Source organism: Sorex araneus, chromosome 7 (genome assembly GCF_027595985.1).
Source record: "Sorex araneus isolate mSorAra2 chromosome 7, mSorAra2.pri, whole genome shotgun sequence".
Classification (NCBI taxonomy): Eukaryota; Metazoa; Chordata; class Mammalia; order Eulipotyphla; family Soricidae; genus Sorex; species Sorex araneus.
The window spans coordinates 37,322,020-37,338,403 of NC_073308.1; the positions used below are offsets into that span (position 1 = coordinate 37,322,020).

Here is a 16,384-nt window from a genome sequence, read left to right on the forward strand (position 1 = left end):
AATTCTGTGCCTGACCTGGGCTGCGGTCGGGAGCCCCGCTTGTGCATGTGTGCAGTCCCAGCCTGAGGCACACCAGGGACTCTGGCACACGCCAGCACCCAGCGGAGCCCGGAAGGGGGGCTCTGAGTTTGGGCTTGCAGGAGGGCGAGCTGGCTCAGGGCGTGCAGAGGTGGATGTGCCCTGTTCTCCCTTCCTGCCCCCGTAAAGAGAGGCGTTAGTCCGACCCCCTTTCTCCGGCGGCAGAGCCGTGCTGGTCAACCTCCTCTCACCACCCCTCAGAAATGTCCCCTCCATCCTGCAGGGAATTTAGAGGCGACCCACAGAAGGCCGGTCTGCAGACACTCAGAATCACCCAGAGCAGAGAACGATGAACAGCGAAGCAGAGTGTCTCTCGCGAGACAGCGTCAGGGCAAGCCTTTCCAGAAAGCGTATGTGCAGGGGGCAGCTTGCAATAAGTGAGTTAGAAGACCAGAGCCAGTATGCACCCCAGTCCTGCCCCCTCCTCCGCGCACCTCCAATAAGATACATACATACATACTCTCCCGTTGCTCATCAATTTGTTCAAGCGGGCACCAGTCTCTCATTGAGAGACTTATTACTGTTTTTGGCATATATACAATACACACGGGTAGCTTGCTAGGCTCTGCCGTGCGGGCTTGATACTCTCGGTAGCTTGCCGAGCTCTCCGAGAGGGGCAGAGGAATAGAACACGGGTCGGCCGCGTGAAAGGCGAACGCCCAACCGCTGTGCTATCGCTCCAGCCCAACCAATAAGATAAAACGGTGGTAAGGGAGTAAGCACCAGATTAAAATCCAGATATTAGGGGCGGGAGAAAGAGCACAGGCACACAGTCAAGCACCCCTCGGAAACGTCCCACCCACCCCCATCGCCCCACAAAAAAAAAGCGTTGGCTTTGAAGCCCATGTGCTGTGGCTCTGTCCTCGCCCCAAGACTCCTTAGCCCTCCTCTTTGCCCTGCCCGGCCTCGGGGTCCTGGAGAGAATCTTTCCTTTCTCCTGGAGGCGCAAGGAGGATGAGTGAGTAAGCGTGGGAGGCGCCGTGGGTGCCCTTGGCCGACACTGAAGGCCCCGGGGTTCCTACTGGTCCCGGCTGGCTAATGATAATCGCTCCCATTAACGTTCCCATTAGCGGAGCGCTCTTAAACTCTGCCGCCCGCCGAGACTCCTGCCCTCACCCAGCATTGTGCTCCTAGAACTGTGCAGCAGAGGGACCAGAGCCGCAGCATAGTGGGGAGGGTGCTTGCCTTACAGGTGGCCCACCCGGGTTTGATCTCCGGCATCCCATAGAGTCCCCTGAGCACCGCCAGGAGCAGTTCCTGAGTGCAGAGCCAGCAGTAAGCCCTGAGCACCGGGGGTGGGGTGGGGTGGGGTGGGGTGTGGGTAGCCCCCACACAAAAAATTGTGCAGAAGAGCGAGGCAGGCCCATGCCCTGAGCCCCCTAAGAAGTGCAGAGCCGGGACTGCTGTGGGGAGGTCCCCTCAGAACTTTCCATTCGCGCGAGGGTGGACTAGGGAGGCTCCTGGGGTAGCGTCTCGCTCTCTGGGGTGGGCACTGGGGTCACAAGGGTGACAGCTGATGGCGTCTTTCCACATGTCCTTGGAGGAGGACGTCTCCTCATGCCCTGGAGGTGGCCCCAGGTCCCTGGCTGTGGGCTTCTAGGCGTCTCGCTCCCGTGCCCTCGTTCAGTGCTCGCCGGCTCCAGTGAGCTCAGTTCTGGGAGCCGCCCCCCACTTTCCTGGGCAGGCTCCCTGGGGGCGGGGTGGGGGGCACTTCTCTAGCTGGATCCTTGGCTGGCGAGGTCGGGGCAGAGCTGAGTGCGGTACACGGCCTTCTCTGTCCCCGCGTGTCAGCTGCACTCCTGGGAAAGGGCGGGGCGGGACGGGGCTGGGGGCTGTGTCGGTCAGATCCAGCTGCCTTCAGGATCTTCAGGAATAACAGCGAGTAAGAGAGAGAGAGAGGGAGAGAGAAGAGAGAGGGAGAGAGGGAGGGAGAGAGAGAGAGGGAGGGAGAGAGGGAGAGAGACAGAGAGGGAGAGAGACAGAGAGACAGAGACAGAGAGAGAGCGTGGCAGGTAGGTGTTTGCCATGCATGCAGCGGCCTGGGGCTCCTTCCCCAGCACCATGCATGGTCCCCTGAGCCCACCAGGACTGATTCCTGAGTGTCTCCAGGTATGGCCCCAAAACCAAAAAAGAAAAAAGAAAGACAGAATACGGGCCAGAGTGATAGCACAGCAGGTAGGGTGCTTGCCTAGCACACACCCAACCTGGGCTTGATCCCCTGCATCCCATAGGGTCCCCCAGTCCCACTGGGGGACCACTCAGGACCACTCCTGCATGAGGACCAAAAATAAAGGGAGAGAGAGCAGGGGAGAGAGACATAGAGAGAAAGAGAGAGAGAGGGAGAGAGAGAACGGGGGAGACAGGGAGAGACAGGGAGAGAGGGAGAGACGGAGAGATTGTCACACCATTCATGCAAGAGTCACACAATCCAATCATGCAGATGCAATTGCAGTGCTGGGTGTTTTCCCTTCACTCTTCCCTCCTTCCTTTCCCCTCCCCCCAACCCCCCCCCCCCCCGCCACAGGTGACCCAGCCAGAGGGAGGGTGGGTGGGGCATGCAGGGGTCTGTGGGCGTAGCTCTTGGAGGGACAAGGTCAGCCTGTTCCTGGGTGCAGGGAGGACAGGTGACTGCACAAGCGTAGCCCCTGCCCTCACCTCCCACTGCTCCCCTCCATTTCTAACGGCGGGGACTGCAGATGGAGCCCCCAGCCCCAACCCCAAGCAGGCCGACTCCTTAGGGCCCACCTGCTGCTGACCCAGGTCTCCCTGCATCCCCGAGGACCCCACGTCTAGCTCACCCGCTTCCAGAGAGGTGACAAAATCCAAGAGGCATCACCTTATTGATTCCATACTATTGGTTTAGGACACACCCAGCAGTGCTCAGGGCTCACTCCTGGCAGGATTCAGGGGGCCATATTAGGTACTGGGGGTTGAAACCACTGCCATGTGCAAGGCAAGCGCCATGCCCACTGTACTATCTCTTCAGCCCGAACCTTTCTTATTTTACATGTACTTCCAGGGGCTGGAGCGATAGCACAGCAGGTAGGGCATTTGCCTTGTATGCGGCCGACCCGGGTTCTATTCCCAGCATCCCATAGGGTCCCCTGAGCACCGCCAGGGGTAATTCCTGAGTGCAGAGCCAGGAGTAACCCCTGGTGTGACCCAAAAAGCAAAAAAAAAAAAAAAGTACTTCCAGCGTGAAGCACTCCAGGGCTGCTTGGTTTGGCCGCAGTTAGGGAAGGCGAGGGTCAGGGAGCCCCGGGAAGTCCGGTGAGCACTGAACACTAGACCGAGGCTGCAGGAGCACGGAGGCGACCGGGGAAGCAGGGATGTGGAGCTGGCAGGAGCGTCTTCTCCCCGTTTTGCTTCTCTCTGGCTCAAATAACCTAATTTTGATTCTGGATCCCTTTTCGCCCCAAAAGGACCAGTAGAAAGTATGTTCATTTAGGTTTTACTTATTCATGATTGGCTCTGGTTTTAGGGCCACACCGGAAATGCCGGGGTGCTACCCCTGGCTCTGCTCTCAGGAATTACTCCTGGTGGTATTGGGAGGGGGGAGCATATGGGGTGCTGAGGATCGAACCCAGGTCGGCCGTGTGCAAGGCAAATGCCCTCCCTGCTATAGCATGGCTCTGGCCCCTTTTCCCTAGTCCTCGTGGTGTCCCTGCGTTATTCCTGTCCCCCCACCCCCCAACTCCGGCGAGCTTGTGGGGGCTTCACTGTCTTCTCCTACACCCCGACCCTGTTTCAGAGATACATCAAAGGAAAGCTCCAGGGCCTGGAGGGGACCTACTGCCTTTGTGACATGGGACTTCGGGCCAGGTCTCGTCTGGCTGGCCTGGACCGCAGGGATCATGGGAGTCACATTCTGCCATTCTCTCAGCTCCACCCCCACCCCCATGCACACACACATACACATGCCTGCACACACATACACATGCATGCACACGCATGCACACATGCATATACACATGTGCACACATACACACATGCACACACGTGCGTGCACACACTTGCACGCACATACATGTACACATGCACACACATGCATGCGCACATATACACAGACAGAGGAAGCAGTCCTCTGGAAACTGAGGTTCCTGACCACAGGGAAGTTGAGGATGTGGCCTGAGGCTCATGGAGGGGGCGTGTGCTCTGCACCCAGCCTTGTTCTGAGGTCCCACTCCTTTTTTTTTTTTTGCTTTTTGGGTCACACCCGGCGATGCACAGGGGTTACTTCTGGCTCATGCACTCAGGAATTACCCCTGGCAGTGCTCAGGGGACCATATGGGATGCTGAGAATCGAACCCAGGTCGGCCACGTGCAAGGCAAACGCGCTACCCGCTGTGCTATCATTCCAGCCCCAAGTCTCACTCCTCTTTTTTGCAGTTCCCCACTTTTCATGGAACCCCGAGGCCTGCCCCAGGCAGACAGGACAGGGTAAACACACACACACAAACCACATGCACACACACACACCCCTCTTGTACAAACCGCTTTTATTTCCTGTATTGAGTCGGTACAAACTTGCAAGATCCGGAGAGTGCTGGAGCCTGCACTCCCTCGACAGCCCCTGCTGTGCTCCCACTCCAGTGCTCGCTGTGATCCGAGCTTGCTGCCCTCTTAGGCCATGTGTTCTGAAGAATGACACTCAGATCGTCAGGCTCCTCGAGTGGTTTATTGTCTGACACTGACAGGTTGGCCGCAGCAGGTGTGGACGCCTCTGTGTGTGTGTGTGTGTGTGTGTGTGTGTGTGTGTGTGTGTGTGTGTGTGTGTGTGTGAGACACAAATGGAGCAGGCTCCCTTAGCTTGGGGGCTGCCGGGTCGGAGCACCCCGCCGGGCTCTGGCCAAGCCCAGCTCCGGCTCCTGCTTCTTACCCTGTCGCAGGAGCACGGCAGTGGCGACCTCAGGGACTCCTCAAGGACAGCGGCGGCAGTGGCCAGGGAGGACGAGAGAGTCTGCAGAGGGTCACAGGGCCGCGCCCCCTCCCCACCCCGCCCCTTCAGCAGTCACAGCAAGGCTGGGGAGAGGCACCAGGATGCGGTGAACAGGGCTGGACTCACAATGCTGGTCAGGAGTTTTGTGCCGGGCTCGGAAAAACTTGCTTCCGGATCTGGGAGGACCAAGGCCTCCTTGCCGCCCGCCCGTGCCAGACCCAGCAACTGGGAGTGGGTGGTGTTGGCGCCCGGCAAAGCCTGCTGGAGGGCCCGGCTCCCGGACAAGGCAGAGAGGCCGTACTGCCCCCCAGGCCCCTCGTCAGCCCCGAGGTGGACCCTGCAGTGCAATGCCAGACTCAGGTCCCACCCCCTTGACAAAGCCCGAGAGGGAAGGGCAGAGGGACACACGCCACGAGTGTCCACGGGAAGGACCGCACGCCCGCAGCATTTCCTGGGCCCTGGCGCTGCCTCCCGGGCCCTTCGGGAAGAGAATTCTTCCTTTTGGAGCCACACCCAGCGGTGCTCAGGGCTTCCTCCTGGCTCTGCACTCAGGAGTTACTCCTGGCGGTGCTCGGGGGGCCCAGTGGGATGCTGTGCTATTGCTCCGGCCCAGGAAAAGAACACTTGGTGCTGAGCACAGGCGCCCCCAAAGTATCTGCCTTTCTGAGCAGGGGTCCGAAGGAGGGGGTGGTCCAAGAGCGCACCCCTTGGGGAGGGGTGCTGCATGGCTGGACTTTTTTTTTCTTTTTGGGTCACACCCGGTCATGCCCAGGGGTTACTCCTGGCTCATACACTCAGGAATTACTCCTGGCGGTGCTCAAGGGAACCATATGGGATGCTGGGAATCGAACCCGGGTCAGCCGTGTGCAAGGCAAACGCCCTACCCGCTGTGCTATTGCTCCAGCCCCTGCATGGCTGGACTTGTGTGCTCACGACTGTGTTTCCTCCCAGAGGTCTGTCACTGATGAGCCCGGAGAGCCACCAAGAGGTGACATGGTGACCGAATTGTGGAACAGGATTTCAAGAAAACGTGCTGCTCCAAGAGACACTCTCTCCGGGGGGACCGAGGGGAACCAGCCCTGGCAGACCGGGGCGGGGGTGGTAAGGAGGCGGGGGGCAGGGAACGGTGGGTGCAGAGCGTGTAAGTTTGGAGCTCTGGGATGGCTCTTCCGGGCTCCCTCTCCCCCTGCTCCATTTAGACAACGCGCACTCGAAAATAGGTTGGCTTTTAGAACAAGAGCCAAGCAAAATAGATCTGTCTTAAAATAAGTCTTTCCCCTTCTTCTTTGGAGCCAAAGGCATGTAGGTGGGGTCGCCTGGCGCTCGGAAGGGTGTGGGGCGTCGAGGAGAGGACGGGTCTGGGCCGGGGAAAGGACGAGGCCGTGAGACGGATGTATATATTACATATAGATCTATAATATGTATAACCACCATCAACATATATTAAGGCATGTAAAGCAACATAAAGAGCCAGCTTTATGAAACACGGTGGAGGGGGCTGGGGGGCAGACAGGGTCCCTGGTGCTCCACAGGTATCTCTAAAAATATGACTTAAAAAAAAGGAAAGACAAAGAAAGGGATAGGCGGTGGACCCCACCCCCCCTAAATCTGTTTCTGGCGGATGGAAAAAGGCTGGGCAGAGGGGGTGGCCGGGCAGTCCTTCCCCCCTGCCCGCCTGTGGGGGAGCTAGCACAGAGCCGGGGTGTCGGGCTGGGTGGGAGACGGGGACTGTGGCTACGGGGGACTGAAGCTAGTGGGAGCCCCGCCTGGCGCCCCTTGGGGATATCCGAGGCACCTAGAACAGTGCCCGGTGCGTCCAAGATGTGCGTCAGCCGAGGAGCTGGGGAGAGGCCCTGGGGGAGGAAGCAGAGGGCGCGGGCGGCTGGTACAGCTGGCCTTGCCCGCGCTGGGGCCGCCACCTCCTCCGGCCACACTCGTTTCCCGGGGGTGCAGCGGGGCGAGGGTGGGTGCTGCTCCCGCCTGCTGCCCTGGTCAGGGCGTGCCGCAGGGCCGAGCCAGGAGCCAGTTCATCAGCTTCCGGTTCCTTCTTGGGGTGCCCAGGGCGGGGCTCAGGAGTCCAGGCTCCCAGCTCGGGGCACACTCGGGGGGCAGAGGGAGCTCAGAGGTGTGCCACCCAGTGGTCCCCTGAGGCCTTCAGGCTGACACCCCACAGAAAGCAGGTCCCTCTCTGGGCCCGAGCCCAGGTCCCGATGGAGAAGGGGCGTTTCCCAGACCACCCACCCTCGTCTTGCATCTCTGAGCCCTGCTGAGGGGGGTCCTCGGGGAGGTGGTGGGAGGCTGAGGGTCTGACTGAGCCTTCCAACTCCCCCCCAAACGACACCCCTCACCCCTTCAGTGCCCTCCTCCTCCTCCTCCTCCTCCTCCTCCCCCTCCCACGGGGGCGTGTCCTTTGGCTCTCCCCCGCCAGCCCTCCCCACTCCCTCTCCCTGGAGCTCTCTCTTCCTCTCAGCCTCCGCGACCTGTCCTCACACCCGCAATGACCTGCTGCTCCGACCCACAGACACCAGGGCCCCTCGGGCCCCGCGGTCACCCCCTCTGGTCACCCTCTCTTTGGCTCAAGCGGCGTCCCACTGGCCCCAAGGAGCACCCATGAGCCGAGACGCGCGATGCCCTGGAACAGCTGGGCTGGGTGCGGGCCGCGGCGTGGACGGGGGCAGGAGGGCTTCGGAGCGGCCGTCTTCGCCCCGCCTCTGCCTCCCGTCGTGCTGCCCGAGCCCGGGGCATCTTCTCCATCTGGAAGTTCCGGTGGTCCCACCGCCACCCCGGCCGCACACAGCTGGCAGCCTCCAACGGCTGGAGCCTCGGACAGGAGGGCGGTGCCCATGCTTCTGTCCTGGGCCCTGGCCGGGTCCACGGCTCATGGTCAGGAGTCCGCACTGGGCGTGGCGAGCGGACAGAGGCGTCTGTCCGTGTGTCCGTCCATGGCTCTCGGCAGCAGCCCAGCCCCCGTGGGCTCCCAGTGACAATTCTCAGGGAGCGCAGGGGTCAGGGGCCAGGCGGGCAGGCGCGGGGACGGCCGGAGCAAAGGTGACCTCAGAGGGGCGCTCTCTGGAGCTGCACGGCACTGGCCAGGGCTTGCACTGAAGGGGAGAGAGAAGGTGGTGAGAAAGGGGTTGCCAGAGTGGCTGCGATTGCACCCACCTTCCCCCGGGGAGAGGGCTGTCTTATCTGTCCCCCACCGCCCCACAGCCCCAAGGGAGGGATGAACAGACAGAAAGATGTTCGATTCTTTTTGTCAGCTCTTGAGGGCCGTGTGTGAGGGAGGGCGGGACCGAGCCTCTGACCCGCCCGGCTTGGCCCAGTAAAACCCAGGAATAGGGCCAGGCAGCGGGGCGCCCCCCGGCCTGGAGCACATACTGGCCCAGACAGAGTTGCTGCCCGTGTCTCTCGGGGCCCCCAGCACCCGGGGGAGGCTGCTTTGCAAAAACAAGCCCCAAATACTTGGGGAAAAAAAACAACTTCCGGGGCTGGAGCGATAGCACAGCAGGTAGGGAGTTTGCCTTGCACGAGGCCGACCCGGGTTCAAATCCCAGCATCCCATATGGTCCCCTGAGCACCGCCAGGAGTAATTCCTGAGTGTAGAACCAGGAGTAACCCCTGAGCATCGCTGGGTGTGACCCAAAAAAGCAAAAAAAAAACCAAAAAAACAAAAAACAAAAAAACCAACTTCCAAGGCCTTGGGAGCGGGGGAGCTCGGCACGCGGCAACAGGCTCAGCAGCAGGCGCGTGGGCAGGGGGCACGGGAGAGAAGGGGGCCACTCTCTCTCCCGGCAGACCGGGCGGGCCCCACGGCTTCCGCTTTGCTTCTGGGGGAAGCAAAGTCCACAGGAACTGTGCCCAGCCTGGGGAGGGGCCCTGCCAGCCAGCTCGGCTCGCATGGCGGGGGGGGGGGGGGAAGGGCGGGGGGAGGGGGCCCGGGTGCAAGCAGGCGGAAGGAGCAGGGCACGGGGCTGGCGGGTGGGGAGAAGCAACGCCAAGGACATGGCTTAAAGTGCGGACGTGTGGACGGAAGAGGCTTCCCTCTATCATCGCTGTTCCATGTCATGGCTGCCGGGCGTGGGGCCCCCGCGGGGTGGGGTGGTGGTGGGGGGTGAAAGAACTTCCGAAAAGTGCTTACGTCCACTCAGACCCGCATGGCATGGCTGCTGTCCGCACCCCGTGGGCATTCAGATGGCAGGGGGTTGGCTGGTGGAGTCAGGGAGGCGGGGGAGGTGGGCGGGCTCGGGGTGGCACATTGCACTGGAAACAGAAACGAACAGGGAGTGAGCGGGACTGCGCGGGGAGGGGGGAGGCGAGGAGGGCACCCAGAGCCAGGCAGGGCGGCGAGCCGAGAGGAGAGCGAAGCAGGGGCAAAGCCGGGCCCCGTGCCCGCCCGGGGCACTGAGCAGGACAGCAGGGGGCCCCCCACCGAGGCCGGCGGTGCTGGGTAAGCAAGGTCGGGACCCCAGCTCCCCTCGAAGTCACAAGCCACGGGGTAGCTCCCGAGAGGCCAGACCACAGGCCCGAAGGAGGGCGAACACGAATCCACTCCACGCAGGTTCGGCGGGGGTCTGCTACCTGCTCCCACCGGAGGGACACCACGGAGACCCCCCCACGAGTCCCCCAACGTTCCATCTATCCAAGAAGGCACATGCTGTTCCCCCCAAACCAATCCTAACGGGCCTTAAAGTACAGACATGTGAATGGATGAGATTTCTCTCTCTCTCTCTCTCTCTCTCTCTCTCTCTCTCTCTCTCTCTCTCTCTCTCTCTCTCTCTCTCTCTTGCTTTTTGGGTCACACCTGGTGATGCACAGGGGTGACTCCTGGCTCTGCACTCAGGAATTACCCCTGGCGGTGCTCGGGGGACCATATGGGATGTTGGGAATCGAACCCGGGTCGGCCGCGTGCAAGGCAAACGCCCTCCCCGCTGTGCTATCGCTCCAGCCTGAGATTTTTCTCTCTTACCCTTGTTCCACATAGCAAGAGACAGCTGAGGACCAAGGGGGTTTCGGAGGGGGGTGCTAAGCGGCCCCGGGGTGACTGCCTCCGGTTCCCAGCCCCTCGGGCAGCACGGAGCATGCTCAGTGGAGCTGGGATGGGACCCGGGACAGCCAGGCTCACACTGCGCTTCCTGCCAGAGGGGCCCTGGCACCGAGCCCCCGTGCGCTCCCCTGTCTCCATGCAACCACGGCATCCATGCAAACACCCCCAGAAGGCGCCCCAGACACGACACGGGGCTCCCCGGGGATCAGGAAGTGGGGACTGCCCACACTCGGCACAGCGGGGGCCGAGAGCTGGCAACACTTCCTTCACATTCTCGGCACACAGTTCAGACGGGTGCCCTGCCACTCGGCTGGCGCACGGCAAACGTCTCGCACGCAGAGCCAGCCTTTCGGAACACGCGTCAGTCTGACGGCACGGTTCTCCTGATCAGCCTCGGGGAGGAGAAACTGGACGAAACCCAGAGCTAAGCCAGGCGGGTTCGACCTGAGGCCAGAGCGGGAGCAGGGCACTCTCAGAGACGCGCTCCTCGGCGCCCGACGGAGGCCGATCAGTGCCCCATCCTAACAGGTGGGACTCGGCAGGTTCCAGCTCAGGGGAGACGAGGAGCTGGGGAACAGGGAGAGGCCGGACAGAGTGAGAGTCTGGCTGTGTCCACAAGAAGGCACAACCACAGAGAGAACAGTTACAGTAGACATCACAGCAGTGTCACAGCTGGGGAGCATGTAGCATGGCAGCGAACAGATCTGTTCCCATCACAGTCCTGAAGTCCCTCCACAGAGCTCAGCAAAAGAACAACATCAGTATTGATCCTAGGGAGGAGGGCGGGAGTGATGACGTTCAATACAGCCCCTTCAGGAAGGCGGAGCGCAGGGCCAGAGCAGCAACACAGCGGGGAGGGCACCTGCTTTGCCCTCGGCCACTTGGCACCAACCCCCGGCATCCCATCTAGTCCCCGAGACCCGCCAGGGCTGATGCCTGAGTGGAGAGCAGGAGAAAGCCCTGAGCACCACCGCCTTCCCCCGCCGCAGCCAAAAATAATTTTTCTTTTTGCAAGAAGACAGAACATGTATGTGTCAGGACGACATGCATCACAACAGTTGAATCCACGTGTACGGTGCCTCTGCACTGGACCGATGTAAATGCAATGTTCAAACTGTGAGTCCCAGTACCGCCACGTCTGTATGCTGAGGTAGCTGGCCACACACGCTCCCTCCCATCCTCCGAGCACCACAGCTAGATGATCGCAAGCGTTGCGTGACCTCCGTGGCACCCCACAGAGGCACAAATGCCTCACACATGTTCCCCACTGCGGACCGTCTGTGGCACACGAGGGTGAGTCTATGTAAACGCCAGCACCCCGGGCGCCCACAGCTACCCTCCCGCAGTACGTTCACGAAGGAGGGGCGCTCCCAGCACACCACAGACTCCTGGGTGTCCTGCACACACGCCACCCCGGAGCTGTCCTCAAACATTTCCCCTAGCCGCCACATACCACACACGCGTGAACACCCACAAGTGCTCCACAATCGCAGCCTGGGAGGGTCCCATCACACAGAGACCGAGACGCTTGTACCTTCCCACTTTCATCCCTGCATCTGTCCCCACCGGGCCAGTGTGTACTGACAAACACCCCCCCCCAACACACACACACACACACACACATACACACACTCGCCACCGGCCACACCAGCCAACCACAATCCACCTCAGGCGCTAACTGCCTCCAGTGCTCCCGAGCTCACACCAGCCATGCCCGGGCACAGTCTGCTCTCTCGGGCAGGGCGCAGCTCTGGGAATCTGGGCCTCTCGCCCGGATTGGTGGGGACTGTGGGCTGAGTCTGAGGTCTAGCTCTGCCACGACCATTTTTTAAATAGTTGGGGTTTTGGCAAAAGCCAGGCGACCGTTGGCTCCCAGCGCAGAGACCCTGAAATGTAAACCTGTGTGCATTGGGGGAGAAATCCGAGCATCTGGGTGGGTTCTGTTTTCATGGAGCCTTTGGCAGGAGAACTATGGAAGAGGGAGCCGGAGGCTGGGGCCGGGGCAAAGCAAACTCTTTAAAATGGTGTTGTTTGTTGTAACCCTCGAACAGGAAGCTATGTCTCGCCCAGGGCATGTGGAATCTGATCTACGGAAGAGTCAAGTTCATGTGCAGATCAGCTCTGGGGAGGAGGGAGGTTCTACGGAGGTTCCTGCAGCTGAACTGGTTCTGCTGCCTCGGGTCTGGGCTCACTGCCCCTTGCCCTCGGCTCTGCCCAGACGGCAGACTCTCTCTGGAACACCTCCAGGGCGTGCGTGGCCACCCTTTCTGATGCTCCTTCTGCCCGAACTGTCAGTGAAGTCACTGGGTCTCCTTTGTTACAGCCGAAACCCTCTGGTTTGCGGAAAATACCCATATTTTAAATAGCTAGGGGAAAAAAAATCACAAATGGTTCCTCTTTCGACGTCAGCTACTGCCAGTTCAATGAGGATTGTTGGTAACTCTGCTAGGCCACTTCAAATTCCATGAGGACAATTTGCGAATTCAACAACTGCAACCTCCACGAAGCCCATTGTCAGGTCAACTAGGGCCGTTACTAGTTCAACAAGGACCATCCTCACTTCAACACTGCTCCCTGCTGGTTCACCTCGGATCACTGCTGGTACAACCAGAATCGTTGCTGGTTCAGCAAGGACCGTGGCCAGTTTAACCAGGATTATTGCGAGTTCAGAGAAAATCACTGGTAGTTCAACAAGGATCGTGGCAACCTCCTCCAAGTCCACAGCCAGTTCAACGAAGACCACTGCTAATACTATTCGAGTCATTGCTACCTAGGACCACTGCTAGTTCACTTAGAATCATTGCTGGGTCAACAGGACCATATCTAGTTCACCTAGAATCATCAACGATCAGCAAGGACCGTTAGTACTTCATCTAGAATCTTGCTGGAGGTCCGACTTTAGGGGGGAGACTCTCCAAACAATAAAAGTGAGTTCTGGGGCTGGAGTGATAGCACAGCGGGTAGGGCGTTTGCCTTGCACGCGGCCGACCCGGGTTCGAATCCCAGCATCCCATATGGTCCCCTGAGCACTGCCAGGGGTGATTCCTGAGTGCATGAGCCAGGAGTGACCCCTGTGCATCGCCGGGTGTGACCCAAAAAGAAAAAAAAATGAGTTCTGTTGAAATATTGAATGCAATCAAAGTGAAAGTAAAGCGAAATTTATCAGTTACACAGGTGGGGGGGGCTAGGGGTGTGGGGGGACGGGGTGGAGCTATACTGTGATTCTTGGTGGTGGAATATGTGCACTGGTGAAGGGATGGGTGTTTGAGACTTAAACCTGAAAACTTTGTAACTTTCCACATGGTGACTCAATAAAAAAATTAAAATAAATAAATAAAAAAAATAGAATCTTGCTGGGTCAATGAGGACCATCGCCTGCTCATCTAGAGTCATCGTGGGATGAACAAGGTCCATTGCTAGCCCAACTAGGACCAGTAAGACCCCAAGCTGGACTACTGGGAGCTTAACTGTGACCGCATCGCTGAGTCAGTGCTCCTCCACAGCTGACCAACGTGGAAGGGAACTTCCGTCCTGAGGAAGGACACTGTGGTGAAACTGGCCACACCCAGGACGCTACCCTCATTCTGGCAGCAAGGCGGTAAAGCGTGACTTGAATTGTACAGCTGAGACCTGGGCCCTCCTGCAGCCCCCGAGAACTCTCCCTCACTGCTCCTCGCCAGGCCCTGCCCTGCACCTGGCCGCAGAGCCCTGGACCTGTGTCCCGCTGGCGCTGCCTCCTTCACCAACGTCATCCACAACTGCCCTGCTGGACGCCCGGCTGGGCGTCCCCCTTGGCTGGCCTTCAGCCCTCCCACCTCACTCTCTCTCCATCCTGACAGCCCCGTCAGGCTCCAGGCCCCAGACTCGACCCCGCCCTCCTCCGAGAAGCCTCGGTTCGTCTAGCTTCCCTTCCGTTCTCCCCCTGACACCCACTCTTCTACCAAACCGTGGGTAGTCAGCGAGGGCCACTGCGACCTCCACCGAGTTCACGGTCAGTTCAACTAGGACCACACTCTCCAGCCCCTGAGGATGGCGTTTCTGGTCTTGCCCAACCAGGCTCAGTTCTCCCTTCTTCTCCAGGCCAGCCCCCGACCAGGCCTGTGCTCCCGCTGACCGCAGGGAGGCCAGAGGTCAGCCGCCGGGAGGGACCTCAGGGCCCAGAGCTGCTGCCGTCAGCCCCTCTGGCCGCCGGCCTGCGCCCGGTGCTTGGTGAACGCTTGCCCTGAGCTGGAGCGCCATCTCTCTCTGGCACACTGTGGATCTCCGTCCCTGGCCCCCTGGCGGCCCGGTGCCTCCACCCCTACTCGTGGGCAGCGGTGTCCCTGGCGGAGCGAGGCCCAGCCCCTCTCACCAGACAGCATGCGGCCGCGGCGGGAGGCCTCGGTCGCCAGGGCACAGGAGATCTCAATCCGCTTCTCCTGCTCCTGCAGCTGGCTCTCCGAGTCCTGGGGCACGTCCACCGGGTCCCCCTCGCCGACGAGCACCACGTTCTGCATGCTGAAGAGGTACAGACACACAGACATGGGGCGACGGGCTGGCCCCTCAGCGCGGCCCCGGAGGGGGGCAGCCGTCTCCAGAAGGCCACCGTCACTGTGTGCTGCCCTGCGCAGGTCCTCGGGGCCCGCCCGGCCCGCTGCCTTGAGCCGCTGCCTGACTTCTCTCGGGGCCTCCGGCAACAGGGGCTCCCCACGCTGAGGCCCACGCCCGGGGGCTAGCCGGGCCCCTTACCTGGACTTGGCGATGAGCGTCTTGATCCTCTCCACCTTCTTCTGCTTCTCCCTCAGCTCCTCGGGGCTCAGCGGGGTGTCAGGCTCCAGGTTGATGTAGCGCTCGGGGATGAGGACCTTGTCCGGGGTGGAGAGCTGTGGAGGGCACGGGTCAGCACCCCTCCCACGGCCCCTCCTCCCTGCCCAACCTGCCAGGTCAGCACCCCTCCCGCGCCCCTTCCCCCCTGCCCGCCCCGCTGGGTCAGCTCCCCCCTGCCCACCCCCGGGTCAGCACCCCTCCCACGCCCCCTCACCCCTGCTCGCCCCGCCAGGTCAGCACCCCTCCTGCGCCCCCTCCCCCCTGCCCACTTCGCCAGGTCAGCTCCCCCTGCCCACCCCCGGGTCAGCACCCCTCCTGCGCCCCCTCACCCCTGCTCACCCTGTCGGGTCAGCACCCCTCCCGCGCCGCCTTCCCCCTGCCCACTCCACCAGGTCAGCTCCCCCCTGCCCACCCCTGGGTCAGCACCCCTCCCTCGCCCTCTCCCCCCTGTCCACCCCACCAGGTCAGCACCTCTCCCGCGCCCCCTACCCCCTGCCTGCCCCGCCAGGTCAGCACCCCTCCTGGGCCCCTTCCCCCCTGCCCGCCCCGCTGGGTCAGCACCCCTCCCGTGCCCTCTCCCCTCTGCCTGCCCTACCAGGTGTGCGCCCCCTCTCCGTGCCCTCTCCCCCCCTGCCCGCCCCTCTGCTCACCTCCTTCGTGATGTCCACGTTGTAGTGCTGAGGCTCCAACTCCATCTTGCGTAGCCGGGCGATTTCCTCCTGGGGCGTCTCGTAGGCCTGCCCCCCAGACTCCTCGGCGCGCAGGGCGGCCTCCAGGTTGGAGATGTCCACCTCGTGGGTGCTGCGGTGACGGCGCACCTAGAGCACAGCACGGTCACGCGCCCAGGGCCGGGGCCCGCAGCCCACCCCCCCTGCCCCCCGCTGCCGCCGAGACCCACGCCGAGAGCCAGGCCAGCCACGAAGGAACTGTCCACGGTATCTCCCCCCAGTCCTGCTGGACCCTGACCCCACGTCCGTGCCTGGACTGGGGGTGGAATCCACACGTCTTACGCTGACCTCTTCCTGACCGCCCGAGGGCTAGACTACCCCACACAGAGACTGTCCTGTCCGAGTGGCCCGTTATCGACATCCCTGCCCACCGTCAGAGTGTAATGAAAGGCAGGGCTTAGCAGCCACCGATTTTCTGTATTTCTGACACTGAGCAGGAAGGGAAATGTGACGTCTTGAAGGTGCCGATTCTGCACTCCGCTACGGAGCCCAGGAGGCCCTGGACCTCCCGGGACTGCGAGTCCTGGCCTCTGAAACAGGGGCGAGGCTAACGGGACCTTCCCTGGGCTGCGGGCAGGCATGTGGGCAGGAGACCAGGTTGGCACGACCTGGTGCCCGGAGCACCAGACCGAGGGGAGTGATCCCCGAGCACCTGAGTACTGATGGGTGTGGCCGAAAAGAACAAATGGAAGGAAAAAAAGATGGTGGGGCTGGAGAGAGAGAAGAGCATGCAGGGTACTTGTCTTGCATTCAGATAACCCAGATTTGACTCCCCAGCACTCCGTAAGG

General features: G+C 61.3%; 1 protein-coding gene across 15 annotated transcripts in view; it reads right to left on the bottom strand.

Annotated features, from left to right (window-relative positions):
• Positions 1 to 6,413: 6,413 nt before the first annotated feature.
• The window catches only part of PLEKHA6 (pleckstrin homology domain containing A6), a 146,575-nt gene continuing 136,604 nt past the window's right edge, over positions 6,414 to 16,384 (bottom strand). For 13 of the 15 annotated variants that reach the window (XM_055144273.1, XM_055144287.1, XM_055144275.1 and 10 more), the window contains 5 exons: positions 15,518 to 15,685; positions 14,790 to 14,923; positions 14,413 to 14,558; positions 9,156 to 9,277; positions 6,414 to 8,118 (listed from right to left, as the gene is read on the bottom strand). In XM_055144273.1, the coding sequence (XP_055000248.1) occupies positions 9,162 to 9,277; positions 14,413 to 14,558; positions 14,790 to 14,923; positions 15,518 to 15,685 (564 nt within the window). In that variant the 3' untranslated portion in view covers positions 6,414 to 8,118; positions 9,156 to 9,161. The remainder of the gene's footprint in view (positions 8,119 to 9,155; positions 9,278 to 14,412; positions 14,559 to 14,789; positions 14,924 to 15,517; positions 15,686 to 16,384) is intronic. The other 2 variants (XM_055144284.1, XM_055144278.1) reach the window with 2 other exon arrangements.